Here is a 19,838-nt window from a genome sequence, read left to right on the forward strand (position 1 = left end):
TATAATAAAAATATAAAATATATATATTTATTGGAGTTCGATTTGCCAACATATAACACCCAGTGCTCATCCCGTCAAGTGCCCTCTTCAGTGCCTGTCACCCAGCACTGTCTAGAAGTTCCTTATATATTTTGGGCATTAACCCCTTATCATATATATATACATATTTATATATATATTTACATATATGTTTATATATATATTTATATATATATATACATAGTTTGCAAATATTTTTTCCATTCTGTAGGCTTTTTATTTTGTTGATGCTTTCTTTTGCTCTAGCTTTTCAGTCTGATGTAGTCTCACTTGTTTATTTTATTGCTTGTGCTTTTGGCATCACATGCAAAAAATTGCTAAGACACATGTCCACGAGCTTCTTCCTTTGTCTCCTTCTAGAAGTTTTGTGGTTTTAGGTCTTACATTTATTACATTTAAATCTTTCATCCATTTCAAGTTAATTTTTATGAGTGGTATAAGAAAGAGGTCTAATTTCATTTTTTTGGTCAATGTCTGATTTTCCCAGCACCATTTACTGAAGAGACCATCTTTCTTGTATTTTCTGGTCTCTTTGTCAATTATTAGTTGACCTTACATGCTTGGGTTTATTTCTGGGCTCTCAATTCTGTTTCACTGATCCATTCTTCTGTTTTTAAGTCAGTACCATACTGTTTTAATGACCAAAGTCTTATAGTATAGCTTGAAATCATAAGTGTGATGACTCCCCTCTCTGTTCTTCCAGGATTGTGTTGGTTATTCAGGATATTTTGTGGTTCTGAACAAACTGTAGGACTGTTTTTTCCTGTTTCTATAAAAAAAAAATGCCACTGGAATCTTGATACAGATTGCACAGAATTTATAGATGGCTTTTACTAGTATTAACATTTTAACAATATTTTTTAATTAATTAATTAATTAATTAATTAATTATGATAGACACAGAGAGAGAGAGAAAGAGGCAGAGACACTGGAGGAGGGAGAAGCAGGCTTCATGCAGGAGCCCGACGTGGGACTCAATCCTAGGTCTCCAGGATCAGGCCCTGGGCTGCAGGCGGCGCTAAACCGCTGCGCCACCGGGGCTGCCCCATTTTAACAATATTAATTCTAATCCATAAACATGGGATAAAACTATTTCTCATGGAGGCCTGGATAACTAGAACTCTCATATGTAGGTAGTTAGGAATGTACATTGGTACAACCCTCCAGAAAACCACTGGCAATAGCAGGTGCTGACAATATTCTCTATCTTGATCTGGGTGGTGGTTTCACAGATATATACATATATAAAAATTATTAAATTGTTCAGATTAGTTTCATTCCTTGAATAGTATTTATAATCAGAAATAAGTATACATACCTAGTCGTGTAAGTCTATGTGAGAAACTATGCTGAAAGTAAACAGTATAATCTAAGTTCCTTGTGAGCAAATCCTGTTAACTTTGTGTTACAAATAGTATCTAACTAAAAACATGCTTAATAAATTAAGTATTAATGAAAGACTGAGGAACATTCTCAAATTAAAGGAGACTGAAGATATGTAGTAATTAAATGTAAACAAAATGCCTGAGCCTGAAATAGAATCCTGGATGGGGAAGGGGGCTGGAATTGTTGAAAAGGACCATAATGGGGCGCTTAGTAAATCTGAACATCAATTGCCCATTAGATAATACCTATCGATATTAAAATCCTGAATTTGATAATCACACTGTGATTACATAAGAGAACTTACTAGCTCTTAAAATTTACATGCAGAAGCATTTAGGGCTTAAGATGCATTATGTCTACAATTTACTCCTAAATTATTCACCGGTAATAATAAAAACCAAATGATGCCTCAGTGGTACGGTTGGTTAAGCGTATGACTCTTGGTTTTGGCTCTGGTTGTGATCTCAGGATAGTGAGATCAAATCCTGTGTGAGGTTCCATGCACAGCTCAGAGTCTGTTTAAGATGCTCTCTCCCTCTGCCTCCCTTCATGTGCTCACTTGTGCACACGCAGGTGTGCACTCTCCCACTCTCTCTCTCTAAATATATAAATAAATCTTGAGGGGTGCCTGGGTAGCTCATTCAGTCAAGCATCTGACTCTTGATTTTGGCTCAGTCATGATCTCAGGGGTTGTCATATAAAGCCCTGCAACAGGCTCCACATTTGGCAGAGAGTCTGCCTGGGATTCTCTCTTTCTCCCTCTGCCCTCCCCCTGTTCCCGTGCTCTCCCTCTCTCTCTCTTCTAAAATAAATAATCTTTTTAAAATAATAAAATAAAAACTGGGCCACCTTGGGTGGCTCAGTTGGTCAAGCATCTGCCTTGGCTCAGGTCATTATCTCAGGATCCTGGGATCAAGCCCCACATCAGGCTCCCTGCTCAGTGGGGATTCTGGTTCTCTCTCCCTCTGCCCCCCGCATCCCCCACCATCTGTACCCTCTGCTGTCTCTCATGCTCCTCTCAAATAAGTAAAATGTTTTAATAATTGATTTGCCTCTAAAGTTAAGAATCCATTCTCATACTTACTAGGGAAAGTTTTTAGTAGCTCACTTACATATAAAGATACCAAAGACAAAAATGTTAATACCATCTTCTGTGAATCAAATCCATTCTTGTATTATAATACTTCATTTTCCCGGCACACAGAATAGCATTAACTTCTCAAATGGTATCAGATAAAAGTCCCTAAGTCCCAAAAAGCACCAGCACAGATAGTGAATTTTCTGCCTATTATCTTATGTTCTTTATAAACCTATAGGAAGAGATACAAGAAATCTACCAAGTTCCACCATACAAATCCTATCAAGGTTAAATCACATAAATGCATATTTAAAGTCAGTTTCATTACAATAAAATATATTGTTTTGCTAAATAATAAGCAACAAAATGAAATCCTAAAAACGCAAATGAACTGCCAAGTATCATTTGCTTATGCAACAACTGGTGCTTCACAACTAACAATAAAAATATACTGAGATTATCCTAATACAACCTTTCAACAATATCCAGAAAACATTTTTCACATCTTTGTCCTAAAGCTACTACTTTACTGAATAAAAGTAATCAGACCCCAATTAACAAAGGTGAACCAAAAGGTCAAAGATTGGAAACTACTAATTAAGATGGTGCTAAGCTTTCTATTGACAATTATCCATACCATGTCCCTGAGAAGGCTATTTGCCACTGCTTCTTTCAGTTCAGCCCACATATATAGCCCTTTTAAGATAGGTCAGATTCTGCTACAACAAAACACCCCTGGATGGCCATATATAATGAAATAATAACATTAACCTAATTATAACAAACCAAATTAATATGTTACTAGCAACTTAAAAAGAAGGGTAATGATAGAATTGCATAATTTAGAAGTTCAAGAAAAAGTGTTGAAGGCATCATCCTAAGTCTAACTAACATCAGCTAGAAAAATTAGGACAGGACTCCTCCTTCTAGGTTAATACAAGTGAAAATGAGAAGGAACACTGGGAAATTAACATGGACTTCTCCAAAAAAACAACAATCTGATTTTAAACTAAAACTTCACATAGATGGTACCTCCCACCCCTACCCCACCAGACAGCACTACTTCTGTTATATTGTAGTACCACCCAGTGGCAGAAGGACACACTACAAGTCTAGGACTGCTAGTTGAATACTTTCATTATTCAAAATGGCAACTGCTATGAACTAAACTTTGTGTCACCAAAATTCATGCCGAAGGCCTAACTTTCAGTGTGACTAAATTTGGAGCTAGGGCCTGTGAGGAAGTCATAAAGGTAAAATGAGGTAATAAGGTTGGGAACCTAATGCGACAGTGCTAATCTAACAAGGGGAAGAGACATGGCACACACTCTGCACTCACAAAGGCACCCAGGAAAGACCACATAAGCACACAAGGAGAAAGCAGCTACCTGCAAGCCAGGATGAGAACCCTCACCAGGAACCTTATAAGCAGGCACCTTGATCTTGGACTTCCCAGCCTCTAGAACTGTGAGAGATAAATTTCTATTTGTTTGGGTTTTTTTAATTAATTAATTAATTAATTTATGATAGTCACAGAGAGAGAGAGAGAGAGAGGCAGAGACACAGGCAGAGGGAGAAGCAGGCTCCATGCACTGGGAGCCTGATGTGGGATTCGATCCTGGGTCTCCAGGATCGCGCTCTGGGCCAAAGGCAGGCACCAAACCGCTGCGCCACCCAGGGATCCCTAAATTTCTGTTTCTTAAGCCACCCTATCAGTGGTATTTCGTTATGGCCTGACTGCACTGACTGCAATGCTTAACCTTAATCCCAAAACTTTTCTCTCTTTGTAAAAGAGGTAATCATTTAAAAATCAGATATTAAGAGTCAAATTCTAATCTCAAAATTCACAAAAATTAAAGACGAGTTTTTTTCTGACAAGTTCCATTATCAGCTACAGGATGTTTCTTAGATCACAAAGGTTAGAAGGCTTAATTCTTATTATCAAATGAAAAAAGTTTTTCCCTGAAATTAAGGGACTATGGTTTCTAAGAATACTTGTGGCCTTCCTCAGAGCAAGACAAAAACTCTAAAACAGGAAAAAAAAAAATCAATGATTCAAATCAGAAAGGTAAGTGTTATTAGAAAATACATAGACCTAAAAATCACAAATTTCTTCCATTTTCATCTGTGCTTACAAATGCCCATTTACAAATATTCCTTGACTGTCTATTGTAGTAGTCAGGAACATGGACCCCAGGACCAACCACCATGGTTTTGCATCCCTGTTCTGCAGCTCGCTGTGAGAATCTGGTATATTACTAAACTGCAGTTTCAGTTCCTCTCCTATAAAGTAGAGATCATCATCTCCCATAATGGCTGTATCCATCCCTACAAGGGGATGCTATCCCCCCAGAGATGCTACATCTCTGTAGCATCCTATCATCTACACTCCATTCTTCCACTCCTCAAGCCCTAATAAAATTTATTTTCTTATAAACTATGTGATCTATAATCATTACTGAAATTAGCAGCACATGAGTAGGACAATCTTTTATCTGAGTATCCCAGAACAGAAAACAAATACAGGTTAACTGCCTCTGCCTCTCTCCTCCCCACCACCCCACTACCCCAGTATCTTATTTCTGCATCATCCTGACTCTTTACAGTATAGTGTACAAAACTGGTCAGAAGAAAGGTTCTAGTGGTACATGGAGATGATCCCTTGGGTACTTCTCTTCAGTTTTGCAAGTTTAAATATCTGATTTCCTCAGAGTTCCTGCAAAAAGATCCTGTTACTGAGACAGCTGATCTCAGCAAATTTAGTCCAAATTTAGCCTGTTTTCTAGTTAATGCTGTGTCTTTTCTGGACCCAGGCAATTTTCTTACTGCTATTGAACTAATCTAACTCCACATACAGAACTACACATCAATTGTTCTAAGTAGGATGGTATGATTCCTATTTTGTCCTTCCTTTTGAGCAAGAGGACCACAAAGTTTGAGGACATAAAAGGGAGACTCTACAACTGCTCCATTTTGTCTCCTACCATCTACAGAAAAGAAAGGGAAAGCTATTAGGTTATGTGTCAATTTCTTACCTACTACCTAAACAGCTTTCAATTTTAAGAAGTGTGCATAAACCTTCACTTACCTGTATACAATGGCTTTGTCTATATAAGCTGCTGCAAACGCTTACTTAGATTAGCTAAATTTAAAATGCAGCATTTTTATTCATCTTTTAAATCCTACTCCAAAGTAAAGAACCACTAATGGTTTTCCTATGTTAAATAACTACTACTGGTTTTTAAGAACCTTAATTACTGGGCAGCCAAGGTGGCTCAGCAGTTTAGCGCCACCTTCAGCCCAGGGCATGATCCTGGAGTCCCGGGATCAAGTCCCATGTCGGGCTCCCGGCATGGAGCTGCTTCTCCCTCTGCCTGTGTCTCTGCCTCTGCCTCTCTCTCTCTGTCTCATGAATAAATAAAAAATAAAAATAAATAAAATCAATAAAATCTAAAAAAAAAAATCTTAATTACTATCACTCACTAATAATTACATCCAAACTTAAATCAAGCATTGAACACTGCTGCAGGAAAACACTGAGTCAAAAGAAAACAAAAGAAAAAAATCCAAATGAGATATGCCACAAAATCCATATTGCCATCTCAAAATATCTCAAAGTTAATCATTATCACTTTGGATTTTAAAGATACTTACTTTTACTTCTAGTTATGAAGCCCTTAAGTAACTCTTTTTTTTTTTTTAAAGATTTACTTATTTATTCATGAGAGACAGAGACAGAGCAAGAGAAGGGGGCAGAGACATAGGCAGATGGAGAAGCCGGCTCTTCACAGGAGCCCTATGCGGGACTCGATCCTGGATCTTGGGATCACAACCTGAGCTGAAGGCAGCTGCCCAACCACTAAGCCACTCAGGCTCCCTTAAGTAACTCTTCTTAATAAATGTGTATCCTACAGAGAAATTAAGTGGGACAGGCTTAGGCTAGTGGGACAGGGTTAGGCTATTGACTAACATACGAGAACTCTACTGGAACAAAAATCTTTCAACTCCTAGACTAGATTTCTTCCCATTATATCATGTTTTTATAGCTCAATGTCTAAATTTCAAGGATAAGATGTAATGTGATAAATGACAAGGAACTGCTAAATAAGAATACAGTACACAATGTATCACAGGTACTATATAATTAATGCCAAGTAAATCTCTAGATGATAGCTGTTGTTAAAGTTCAGACACTACTGTAGGGTAGAGTTCGCTGGCTAAATTTTTAAATAGAATTTTAATTAAGAATGAACTTTAGAGGGATCCCTGGGTGGCGCAGCGGTTTGGCGCCTGCCTTTGGCCCAGGGCGCGATCCTGGAGACCCGGGATCGAATCCCACATCGGGCTCCCGGTGCATAGAGCCTGCTTCTCCCTCTGCCTGTGTCTCTGCCTCTCTCTCTCTCTCTCTCTCTCTCTCTTTCTGTGTGTGTGTGTGACTATCATAAATAAATAAAAATTAAACCTTTAAAAAAAAAAAGAATGAACTTTAGAAATTATCCACTCTACAGAATGGCTAGATTCAAAACAACAAGAAATAACAAGTGCTGGTGAACATGCGGAGAAAAAGAAACCCCCATGCACTGTTGGTGGGATACAAACGGGTGCCACCATTGTGCATAACAGTGTTGGAGGTCCCTCAAAACATTAAAAATAAAAATACCACATGATCCAGTAATTCCACTACTACGTATTTACCCAAAGAATATGAAAACACTAATTGAAAAAGGTATATGCACTATGTTTATTACAGCATTATTTATAATAGCCAAGACATGGAAGCAACCCAGTGTCCACTGAGAGATGACGGAATAAAGATCTGATGTGTACACAAACACACACACACACACCAGAGGACTATCCATCATAAAAAAGAATGAGATTTTGTCATCTGCAACAACATGGATGGGAACTAGAGAGTATTACATTGGGTGAAATAAGTTAGAGAAAGACATTACCATATGATTTCACTTATGTGTAATCTAAAAAACAAAACAAACCAAAAGCAGAAACAGACTCATAAATAGAGAATTGACAGTTGCCACAGGGTAGCATGTTGGGGAATGGGCAAAATGGATGAAGAGGAGTGGGATACACAGAATTCCAATTATGGAATGAGTAAGACACAGGGATGAAAGGTACCATGTAGGGAATACAGCCAATGGTATTTTAAGAACTTTGATGGTGACAAATGATAGCTACACTTGTGATGAGCATAATATAATGTTTAGAACTGCTGAATTCCTAGATTGTACATCTGAAACTAATGTAACCATTTGTAAACTATTCTTCAATTAAAAAGAAAATCACTCTAAACCTCATTTTACAAATAAGAAATTCAGGTCCTGTATACAGAGCTAGCTGGTGGCAATCCTTCAGGGAAAAAGGATAATTTAAGCTGGGTCTAGCTAGGACTTGAATAGGCAGGGAAGAAGAAAGAACCTTCCAGTCATGGCAATATATTAGCAAAGTTTAGAGACTGAAACAAAGCAGTCGAATGCAAAGAGAATAAATTCTTTTGACTGAGAATAAAGGCAAATAAATTTAGGAATAGCTAAATTTTATGTTGGGGATTAGAGAGGGAGTTTCAATACTGAAAAGAATCATAGGCAATAGGAAACTAGAGAGGGTTTTAAGTAACAAATGTAAATTTCTTAGGAAAGCCCAAATTGTGTACTTGTCTGGAAGCCAAGACTATAAAACATAAAACAAGCATTGTAATTGCCAAAATGTTTTACCAATTGCAAATCCAATTCTTAAAAAAAGGTAGACACTGTATCATCAAAATAGGAAGGAATTAGTGATAATTAAAAATGGGCAAAAAAGAAAATAGAAATAAGGGAAGAATAAATGACAGAGATATGGACAAAAGAATCATTATAAAAGATAAGTTACTTCATGCAGTCAAGTTCTAGAAACATTAGATGGTCCAAACAGTAAGTCACCATGGCTTAAAAAGCACACTCAAAGCATGATTAGCAAATGTTACTGTTTCAAACTGCAGTAACTCACCTCTCTAGCAGCACAATCATGAGGAGCTTCTTCTTTGTTTACTTTTCCTTTTGGAAATCCCCAGCCTGATTTTGCTAGATACCCCTGAACCAGTAGTACCTATAAAAATGAGCAGAGGTAAAAATAAAACTTGCCCTCCTTTCTCACACTCCTTTCTAAAAGTCAAAGGTATCAAAAAAAAAAAAAAAAAAAAAAGTCAAAGGTATCTTTTTCCTTACTTCAAGTAACTGTTATCACCAATAATTTTGTATAGATCTTGGTTTTGATATCTTCCAATAGTCTGACTATACTACTAGTGTGAAGAAAGGCATTCTGCTCATTTTAAGGTATTTCTTCAACAATTAAATCACATTTCTTTGCAATAAGTCATACTACAATTATAAAATATTAAGACCCAGAATGCAGACAAAATATGCAATATTTGGCCTTTCAGCACTAAAAGTCTATTTTAAAACCTCACTTTAGAGCATTATATAAATAACATATATTTTACAAATAAGATGAAAAGAGCTGATGGTTGCACTAAAAATCTTTTATTACACTCACATTTTCAAGCGTCTCATCAAGAATAATTGCACCATAGGTTGGTACTCCCATTTTATATTCCTTCCATTCATCCAAAATTTTTTCCACATCTTCACCTTGAGGCAGCAAAAACGGACAATGACTGAAGAGTATACATAGTGTTAAGGAAGCTCCTTTCTCTCTAAATACAGCTTAAGTACTTATTATATACAGATACAAATCTACTTAAAACAACTATGAATATTATATGAAATTACTCAAATCCTCACCTAAATTTCTCCTCCTTGCTTTTTTCCCCACATTGGTTTTCTCCTGAACAACTCACTGCTAACTTCTGCATTTAGCCGAGACACAGATCAGGTAAGCTTTGCATAATCAAAGTCTTAGATTTCCAAGTTAACATGAATAAATTCAGGACCATGTGAACAACTCAAATACTGAGTCGAATTCACCACATCAGGAGTCAATACTTAGTCTCACTCAGGAGTCTCTTAGTCATACTAAATGAGAGCAAGAAACAAAAGTACAGTATACATATACAATAGTGAAAACTAGAAAACATCAAAACAAGTAAAACGTGATTAACACTAGGGATGAAGTATACCACCACTTACTCTTGAATGTCTTTACCAAGTACATGATTTAATTGCTTATATAATTAAAACATTTTAAGGGGAGCCTGGGTGGCTCAGCTGGTTAAGTGTCTGCCCTCGGCTCAGGTCATGATCCCAAGTTACTGGGCCATTTATTTATTTATTTATTTAGATTTTTTATTTATTTATTTATTTTTTTTTGAGAGACACAGAGTGGCAGAGACGTAAGCAGAGGAATAAGCAGGCCCTGTGGAGAGCCTGATGTGGAACTTGATCCCAGGACCCTGGGATCACGCCCTGAGCTGAAAGCAGACGCTCAACGTCTGAGCTACCCAGGTACCCCAAGTTACTGGGCCTTTACACAGTATAGGTGACGCTTGAACAACACAGGTTTGAAATGCAAGGGTCCACTTATATGCAGATTTTTTTTTCAGTAAGTACAGTACAAAACTGTAAATGTATCTCCTCCTCATTATGGTTTTAATGACATTTTCTTTTCTCTAGCTTAGTTTACTTTGAGAATACAGTATATAATACATATCACATGCAAAATAGGAATTAATAAACTATTTTATCAGTAAGGCTTCTGGTCAATAGTAGGCTATTAGCAGTTAAGTTCTGGGGAGTCAAAAATTACACACACATTTTACTACACAGAATGTCAGGACCCCAATGCCCATATTGTTCAAGGGTCAATTGTAGTTCTAAAATATAGGTTACACTGATTAAAGAATTTGAAGCACATGTCCACTTGTATTATATGCATTAAGAAAAAAATCGTTTTTTTACTTTCCCTTTTTATACTGACATTTTTTGCATAAACATGAAAAATCTGCTCTAGATATATTTTAGACAGTAAATCTCCCTCCAAAATCCTACCATGATCTTAGATGATAACCTTTTTGATTCCTCATTTACTTCTTTCTATTTAATCAAACAGCTTGATCATTTCGGAACTAAAATGTCTCTTCATTCTTTGTAGTCCTTCACTATGGTTTAGGACCTTATTGCTATGATCTCAAGTTATTTGACAGCCCATTCTATGGTTTAACCTATCCTACCAAATAAAGCTTCTTGAATACCATTTTGAGCATAATATTCCTTAGCCTTGTTCAAAAATGTTTTATGGGTAACCGTCATTAGAACAAAGTGTTTCATTCATTTTCTACAATGACCTGGACGAGGGAGGGCTTATTTCATGGAGCTCAAAGAAAATTATGGGGGGCTAATAAGTACAATGGCTATTTTCATTCTTACTCCAATTCTAGCACAATACAGTGAATTTGTGGGTAAAGAAAAATAATAGAAAATAGAAACTTTATTTTTTAAAAAGATTTTATTTATATATTCATGAGAGACACAGGGAGAGAGAGAGAGGCAGAGACCTAGGCAGAGCGAGAAGCAGGGTCCCTACAGGAGTGTGACACAGGACCCAATCCCAGGACCCCGGGATCATAACCTGAGCCAAAGGCAGATGTAATCACTAAGCCACCCAACCACTGAGCGACCCAGGTGTCCCAATAAATAAATCTTTAAAAATAATTATAATAATCTTGAATTATTAAGGGTGGCGCAGCAGTTTGGCGCCTGCCTTTGGCCCAGGGCGCGATCCTGGAGACCCGGGATCGAATCCCACGTCGGGCTCCCGGTGCATGGAGCCTGCTTCTCCCTCTGTGTCTCTGCCTCTCTCTCTCTCTGTGTGACTATCATAAATAAATAAAAATTTATATAAAAAAAAATCTTGAATTTTCAAGTGTTATCTTTTATAACAAACAAGCTTCTATCTTATTTGTAAATAGGAGAAAAAGACTTTTGAAAATAAAGACTTCTTTGTATTAGCCACAAAACTAAAAACATTGCTTTTAACATATTAAGTACTCAAAAATTATTTAAGAATCTCTATCCCGAAAGGTAGCAATCTGATTAAAGATCATCTGACTGGGGCACCTAGGTGGCTCAGTTTGTTAATAAGCATCTACCTTCAGCTCAAGTCATGATCCCAGAGTCTTGGGATCAAGCCCCACCTCGGCTCTCTGCTCAGTGGGGAGTCTGCTTCTCCCTCTCCCACCCCTTCCCCTACTCATGCTCTCTTTCTCTCAAATAAATAAATAAATATTTTAAAAAATAAAGATCATCTGGGGTAGCCTGGGTGGCTCAGTGGTTTAGCACCGCCTTCATTCAGCTCAGGGCGTGATCCTGGAGACCCAGGATCTAGTCCCACATTGGGCTCCCTGCACAGAGCCTGTTTCTCCCTCTGCCTGCGTCTCTACCTCTCTCTGTGTGTCTCTCGTGAATAAAATCTTTTAAAAATATTAAAAAATAAAAATAAAGATCATCTGATTAAATGAAACAGCAAGAAGTAAAAAACAGATCAGTTCTAGAAATAGGTTGTGGTTATTTCTGAAAGAAAATAAAATTTAATTCTAATCACCATATATATTTCAAGGAATCCTCTACATCAAAATTAAAATACTATTAAATTCTACTATTTATATTTGACAAATTTTAGAAATCAAGTATGTTTACCTAATAAGTTTTAAATCTCAAAGACAATCAAAAGGAAATCTGTGCTAAAATATTTTATTAGCAATAATGAAGACAGTCATTATAGTAATAAAAAGGATATCAGCTTTAGCAAAGTCTCTTATCCCACACTGAGGTAATCCTGGTGTGTTCTGCATGTAGAAATCCAAGTAAAACCAATGGGCAAGTTCAATCTGAAAACACACTCGGATAGCATTGTCTCTTTCCTCACTGGGAATATGCAAAATAAATCGGCTGTCAAAAACAAAAAACATTTAAATTACATTTACAAACCGCAATGATTTTAATCTATTTAACTACTTCATCCCTGACCCACCAACATAAAAAAGAAACCAAGAGCAGGGCTGATCAAGGAGGCAAAATTGGGGGGAAATTACTACAGGAAGAGGAGTCTGGAAGGCAGCTATGTTCACCTCTATACCAATGCTGCACAGGGAAGAAGAGTCTGGGGGAAAAAAAAGTTTATCACAGTTATCTCACTCAGAATTTAAGAGGCCATTTACCCTTTGTTAACAAGTACAAAGATAATCTTAAAAGCTCATATAAAGGGGAACAAGAAAACAACTTTCAGTAGGATTTCCTCTCATGATTGCTAACATTTTCTAATATATACAAATATATTCATTCATTCAAACAGGAATGATGTTAGCTGCTTCATCTTTAAAGTATTACATTTAAAAAAAAAAAAATAAATAAAGTATTACATTTTTTGGGGATCCCTGGGTGGCGCAGCGGTTTAGCGCCTGCCTTTGGCCCAGGGCGCGATCCTGGAGACCCGGGATCGAATCCCACGTCAGGCTCCCGGTGCATGGAGCCTGCTTCTCCCTCTGCCTGTGTCTCTGCCTCTCTCTGTGTGTGTGTGTGTGTGTGTGTGTGTGTGTGTGTGACTATCATAAATAAATAAAAATTAAAAAAAATAAAGTATTACATTTTTTTAAAAGATTTTATTTATTCATAAGAGACACAGAGAGAGAAGCAGAGAGACACAGGCAGAGGGAGAAGCAGACTCCCCGCAGGAAGCCCAATGTGGGACTCGATCTCAGGACCCTGGGATCATTCCCTGAGCCAAAGGCAGGCACTCAACCGCTGATTTACAGCTAATTTTTCAGCAAAAACTATGCAGGCCAAAAACGAGTGGCATGACATATTTAGAATGCTGAAAGGAAAAAAATCTACAACCAAGAACAATCTACCTGGCAAAATTATCATTCAGAATTGAAGAAAAGATAAACAGTTACTGACACAAAAGTGAAAGGAGTTTAACACCATTAAACCAGCCTTAAAGAATACTAGAGACTTCTCTAAGTATAAAAGAAAAAGCCATAATTAGAAAAAAAAATTATGAAAGGAAAAAAAATTTCGTAAGTAAAAGCAAACATACACTAAAAGTAACAGAGCAATCACTTATAAAGCTAACATGAAGGTTGAAAGACAAAAGTAGTCAAATCAATTGTATCTAAAAAATTAGTTAAGGAGACTCACAAAACAAAAAGATGTAAAATATGACAACATATACATAAAGCATGAGGAATGGTAAAAATGAAATTCTTTTAGAATGTGTTCAAACTGAAGTGATCAACTGAAGCATGCTATACATTTAGGAGGTTATATATGAATCTCAGGGTAACTACAAATCAAAAACCTGTAATAGGCACAGTAAAGTAAGAAAGAAAGCCAAATTTAACACCAAAGAAAGTCCTCAGCACAAGGAAAGAGCAAGAAGACCAAACAGAGAGCAACTGCATAACAACTGGAAAGCAATTAACAAAATGCAAGTACACACCTACCAATAATTAATTTTCAGCTTTTTAAAATTCAACTAATTAACACATAGTATTAATTTCAGAGGTAGAGTTCAGTGATTCAGTCTTATATAATACCAAGTGCTCATTATATCACATGCCCACTCTAATGTTCATCACCCAGTTACCCCATTCCCCATCCCACCCCTCCAGCAACCCTGTTTGTTTCCTATGATTAAGAGTCTCTCATGGTTTGTCTCCCTCTCTGATTTCATCTTGTTTATTTTTCCTTCCCTTCCCCTATGCTCCTGTTTTGTTTCTTAAATTCCATATGAATGAGATCATATAATTGTCTTTAACTGATTCACTTTTTTTTTTTAAGATTTTATTTCTTTATTCATGAGAGACACAGAGAAAGAGGCAGAGATGTAGGCAGGCAGAGGGAGAAGCAGACTCCCCATGGGGTGCTCAATGTGGGACTCAATCCCAGAACCCTGGGATCCGGATCTGAGCCAAAAGCAGACTCTCAACCACCAAGCCACCCAGGTGCCCCTCTGACTGACTTATTTCACTCAGCACAATACCCTCTAGTTCCATCCACGTTGTTGAAAATGGCAAGCTTTTTTTTTTTTTTTGATGGCTGAGTAGTATAGTCCATTGAGAATTACTATTATTATTTTTTATATATATTGGAGAATACTTTAAATGTAAATGGTCTAAAGGCTCCAAACGAATGACATAGGGTGACAGAATAAACAACAACAAAAGAAGACTCAGCTATACGCTGCTTACAAAAGACTTACTTCAGACCTAAAGATACCTATTGACTGAAAGTGATGAGATGGAAAACAGATAGTCTATGCAAATGAAAGTGGGGAGGGGAGACCAGGAATACTTATATATATATATATAAGACAAAACAGACCTCAAAACAAATACTGTAACAAGAGACAAAGAAGGGCATTACCTAATGGTAAAAGTATCAATAAAAAAAAAAAGATATAACAATTGTAAATATATGTACCCAACACTGAAGCACCTAAATAAAGCAAGTATTAACAGACATAGGAGAAATTGACAGTAATACAACAGGGAATGTGAACACCCCACTCACATATACTGAATGATAGATCATGCAGGCAAAAAAAAAAAAAAAAAAAAAAATTCAGTAAGGAAATAGTGTCTTTGAATGTCACAACAGACCAAATGGGGGATCCCTGGGTGGCGCAGCAGTTTGGCGCCTGCCTTTGGCCCAGGGCATGATCCTGGAGACCTGGGATCAAATCCCACGTCGGGCTCCCGGTGCATGGAGCCTGCTTCTCCCTCTGCCTGTGTCTCTGCCTCTCTCTCTCTCCCTGTGTGATTATCATAAAATAAAATAAAAATAAAATTTAAAAAAAAAAAACAGACCAAATGGACTTAACATATACATACAGAATATTCCATCCCATAATAGAGTACATATTCTTTTCCTTTTTTTTTTTTAATTTTTTATTTATTTATGATAGTCACACAGAGAGAGAGAGGCAGAGACACAGGCAGAGGGAGAAGTAGGCTCCATGCACCGGGAGCCCGACGTGGGATTCGATCCTGGATCTCCAGGATCGCACCCTGGGCCAAAGGCAGGCGCCAAACCGCTGCGCCACCCAGGGATCCCTCCTTTTTTTTTTTTTTTTTTTAAACACATTCTTATCAAGTACCCATGAAACATTTCCCAGGATGGATCACACATTAGGCTACAAAACAAGTCTCCGTAAATTTAAGGCTGAAATCATATCATGCATCTTTTCCAACCACAACAGTATAAAACTACAACTCAATTATAAGAAAAAAAAAAAAAAAAACTACAAGGGCACCTGAGTGGTTCAGTCAGTTAAGTGTCTGACTTCAGCACAGGTTAAGATTCAGTCCTGGGATCAAGCCCTGTGTCAGCTCTCCCTCTCCTTTTGCCCCTCCCCCAGCTCTTGTACACATGTTCTCAAATAAATAAAGTCTTTAATAAAAAATTTAAAAATAAAAGGAAAAAAATAAAAACTAGGAAAAACACAAACCATGGAGACTAAACAACATGCTACTAAGCAACCAATAGGTCAAAGAAGAAATTAAAGAGGAAATTTAAAAATACATGGCAACCAGTAACACTGAAAATAGAACAGTCCAAAATCTTTAGGATGTAGCAAAAACAGCTGTAAGAGGGAAATTTATAGCAATATAGGCCTGCTCATGAAACAAGAAGAATCTCAAATAATCTAACATTAATTACATCTAGAGGAATTAAAAAAGGAACAAACCCAAAGTTAGCAGAAAAAAAGGGAATAAAGATCAGAGCACAAATAAATGATAAACTAAAAAAGAAAGATCAATGAAACCAAGAGCTTGTTCCTTGTAAATACAAACAAAATTGATAAACCTTTAGACCCATCAAGAGAAAAAGAGAAAAGACCCAAATAAATAAAATCAGAAAATAAGAACTGACACCACAGAAAAACAAATGATTGTTAAGAGGCTACTATGAAAAATTATATTCCAACAAACTGGACAACTTAGAAGAAACAGATAAATTCTTAGAAACCTATAATCTTCCAAATGTGAATCAGGAAGAAACAGAAAATGTGAACAGACTGATTTTTAGTAACAAAATTGAATCAGTAATCGAAAAAGTCCCAAAATACAAAGTCCAGGACTAGACTGATTGACAAATTAATTCCACCAAACATTTAAAGAGTTAATACCTCACTGTCTTCAAACTATTCCAAAAAATACAAGTAGGAAAATTTCCAAATACTTTCTACGAGGCATTACCCTGATACCAAAACACTACAAAAGAAAACTACAGGCCAATATCCCTGATAAATAGACACAAAAATCCTCAACAAAATATTAGCAAACTACATATAACAATATATAAAAAGAATCTTTGCCACTATCCAGTGAGATTTACTCCTGGGATGCAAGGACAGTTCAATATTCACAAATCAACCAACATGATACACCACATTAACAAAATGGAAGGATAAAAATCATATGATCATCTCAACAGATGCAGAAAAAGCATTTGGCAAAATTCAACATCTACTCATGATAAAAACTCAAAAAACAATGGATTTAGAGAAAGGATACCACAACATATAAAGGCCATATATAACAAATCCACAGCTTATATCATACTCAGTGGTGAAAAACTAAGCTTTTTCTCTAAGATTGGGCACATGAGATAAGGATGCCCACTCCTGTCACTTATTCAACACAGTATTCAAAGGCTTAGTTGAAGCAAACAAGAAAAAGAAATAAAAGGCATCAAAACTGGTTAAGGCAGAAATAAAACTGTCAATGTATGTAGATATACTATACACAGAAAACTATAAAGAGTCTACAAAAAAAAAAACCCTTAGAAGTAAATGAATTCAGTAAAGTTACAGGATACAAAGTTAATATATAGAAATCTGTTGCATTTCATGCACTGATAATGAAGGAGAATAAGAAAACAGGGGCACCTGGGTGGCTTTTGGCTCAGGTCGTGATCCTGGGATCAAGTCCCATTATCAAGCTCCCTACAGGGAGTCTGCTTCTCCCTTTGCCTAAGTCTCTGCCTCTTTGTGTGTGTGTCTCTCATGAATAAATAAATAAAACCTTTAAAAAGAAAAAAAGAAAGAAAATCTCATTTACAACTCCACCAAAAAAATAAAATACCTAGTAATAAATTTAACCAAGGAGGTTAAAGATCTATACCCTAAAAACTATAAAACACTGATGAAAGAAATTAAAGCCAACACAAATGGAAAGACATTCCATGCTCATGGATTGAAGAATTAATATTTTTAAAACATCCAGACTACCTAAAGCAATCTATAGATTTAATGCAATTCCTATATCAAAATACCAATAGCATTTTTCAGAGGTAGAATAATCCTAACATTTGTAATGGAACCACAGAAGATCCTCAACAGTCAGTCTTCTTGAGAAAGAACAAGAAAGATGGAGATATCACAATCTCAGATTTCAACATATAGCAACATTTCAACATATGTGTCAGGCTCCCTGCTCAGCAGGGCATTTGCTTCTCCCCTCTCCCTCTGCTCAGGCTTATTCTCTCTCTCTTTCTAATAAATAAGTAAGTAAGTAAATAAATAAATAAGTAAATAAGAGGGGTACCTTGTGGCTCAGTTGGCTAAGCAAGTTGGTTGCTCTCTTGGTTTTGGCTCAGTTCATGATCTTGCAGTTGTGGGATCAAGCCCGACATCAGGCTCTGAGCTGAGTGCAGAGTCTGCTTTAAAATCTCTCCCTCGGGGATCCCTGGGTGGCGCAGTGGTTTAGCGCCTGCCTTTGGCCCAGGGCGCGATCCTGGAGACCCGGGATCGAATCCCACATCGGGCTCCCAGTGCATGGAGCCTGCTTCTCCCTCTGCCTGTGTCTCTGCCTCTCTCTCTCTCTCTCTCTCTCTCTCTCTCTCTCTCTCTCTGTGTGACTATCATAAATAAAAAATAATAATAATAAATAAATAAATAAATAAATAATCTCTCCCTCTCCCTTACGCTCATTTACTCTAATAAATAAATAAAATCTTAAAAAAAAAAAGATATACCACCAAGCTATAATCATCAAAATAGTATGGTACTAGCACAAAAACAGACACATACATCAATGGAACAGAGAACCCAGAAATAAGCCCACATTTACAAGGTCTATTAATCTATGACAAAGGATCCAAGAATATATATGGGAAAAGATAGTCTCTTCAATAAATGGTGCTAGGAAAACTGGATATCTACATACAAGAGAATGAAACTGGGCTCTTTTGTAACACCATACACAAAAATAAACTCAAAATGGAGTAAAGATCTAAATGTAAAACATGAAACTGTAAAACTCCTGGAAGAAAACATAGGCAGTAATTTCTTTGGTATTGAACATAGCAACATTTTTCTGGGTATGTCTCCTCAGACAAGAAAACAGAAGCAGAAAATAAACCACTGGGACTACATCAAAATAAAAAGTTTCTGCACAGCAAAGGAAACCATCAACAACACAACAAAACAATCTACTGAATGTAAGATATTCTGATAAAGGGTTAATGCCCAAAAATATATAAAGGACTTACACAACCATCAAAAAATAATCTGCTTAAAAATAGCAGAGGACATGAGTAGACATTTTTCCAAAGACACGGAGATGCCAAAGAGACACATGAAAAGATGTTCAACATCATTCATCATCAGGTAAATGCAAATCAAAACTATAATGAAATATCATCTTATACCTGTTCAGAATGACCAAAATGAAAAGGACAAGAAATAATAAGTGCTGGCAAGCATGTGGAGAAAAAGAAACCCTCTTGCATGGTTGGTGGGAATTTAAACTAGTGCAAGCCACTGTTGAAAATAGTTGAAGGTTGCTCAAAAAATTAAAAAAATAGAAATACCAATAATTCCATAATTTCTTACGGTATTTACCCTAAGAAAACAAAAACACCAATTCAAGAAGATATACACACCCCTATGTTTATTGTAGCATTATTTACAACAGTCAAGATATAGAAGCAAACCAAGTGCCCGTCAATATACAATGAGGATATATATGTGCATATGTACATACATATTTACAATGGAACATCACTCAGCAATAAAAAAGAATAAGAACTCGCCATTTGCAAGAACATGGAGGGACTTAAAGAGTATTATGCCAAGTGAAACAACTCAGAAAAATGCTGTATGATTTCACTTATGTCTGGAATCTAAACAAATGAATAAACAAAACAGAAACGGACCCATAAATACAGAGACAATATGGCTGCCACAGAGGGGGATGGGCAAAATGGGTAAAGGAAAGCGGGAGATACAGGCTTCCAATTTGGAATGAGCAAGTCACAGAGATGAAAGGTACAATATAAGGAATATAGTCAATGGTATTTTAATAGCATTTGTA

At 36.6% G+C, this 19,838-nt stretch overlaps 1 protein-coding gene across 1 annotated transcript in view; it reads right to left on the minus strand.

Moving 5' to 3' along the window:
* The window catches only part of DCP2 (decapping mRNA 2), a 51,128-nt gene that overhangs the window by 22,841 nt on the left and 8,449 nt on the right, over positions 1–19,838 (minus strand). Inside the window, exons 2-4 of the mRNA XM_055325157.1 lie at positions 12,257–12,408; positions 9,059–9,186; positions 8,513–8,611 (exon numbers count right to left, since the gene is read on the minus strand). Of these exons, the coding sequence (XP_055181132.1) occupies positions 8,513–8,611; positions 9,059–9,186; positions 12,257–12,408 (379 nt within the window). The remainder of the gene's footprint in view (positions 1–8,512; positions 8,612–9,058; positions 9,187–12,256; positions 12,409–19,838) is intronic.

The sequence above is a fragment of the Nyctereutes procyonoides genome, unplaced genomic scaffold (assembly GCF_905146905.1).
Source record: "Nyctereutes procyonoides isolate TBG_1078 unplaced genomic scaffold, NYPRO_anot_genome, whole genome shotgun sequence".
Lineage (NCBI taxonomy): Eukaryota > Metazoa > Chordata > Mammalia > Carnivora > Canidae > Nyctereutes > Nyctereutes procyonoides.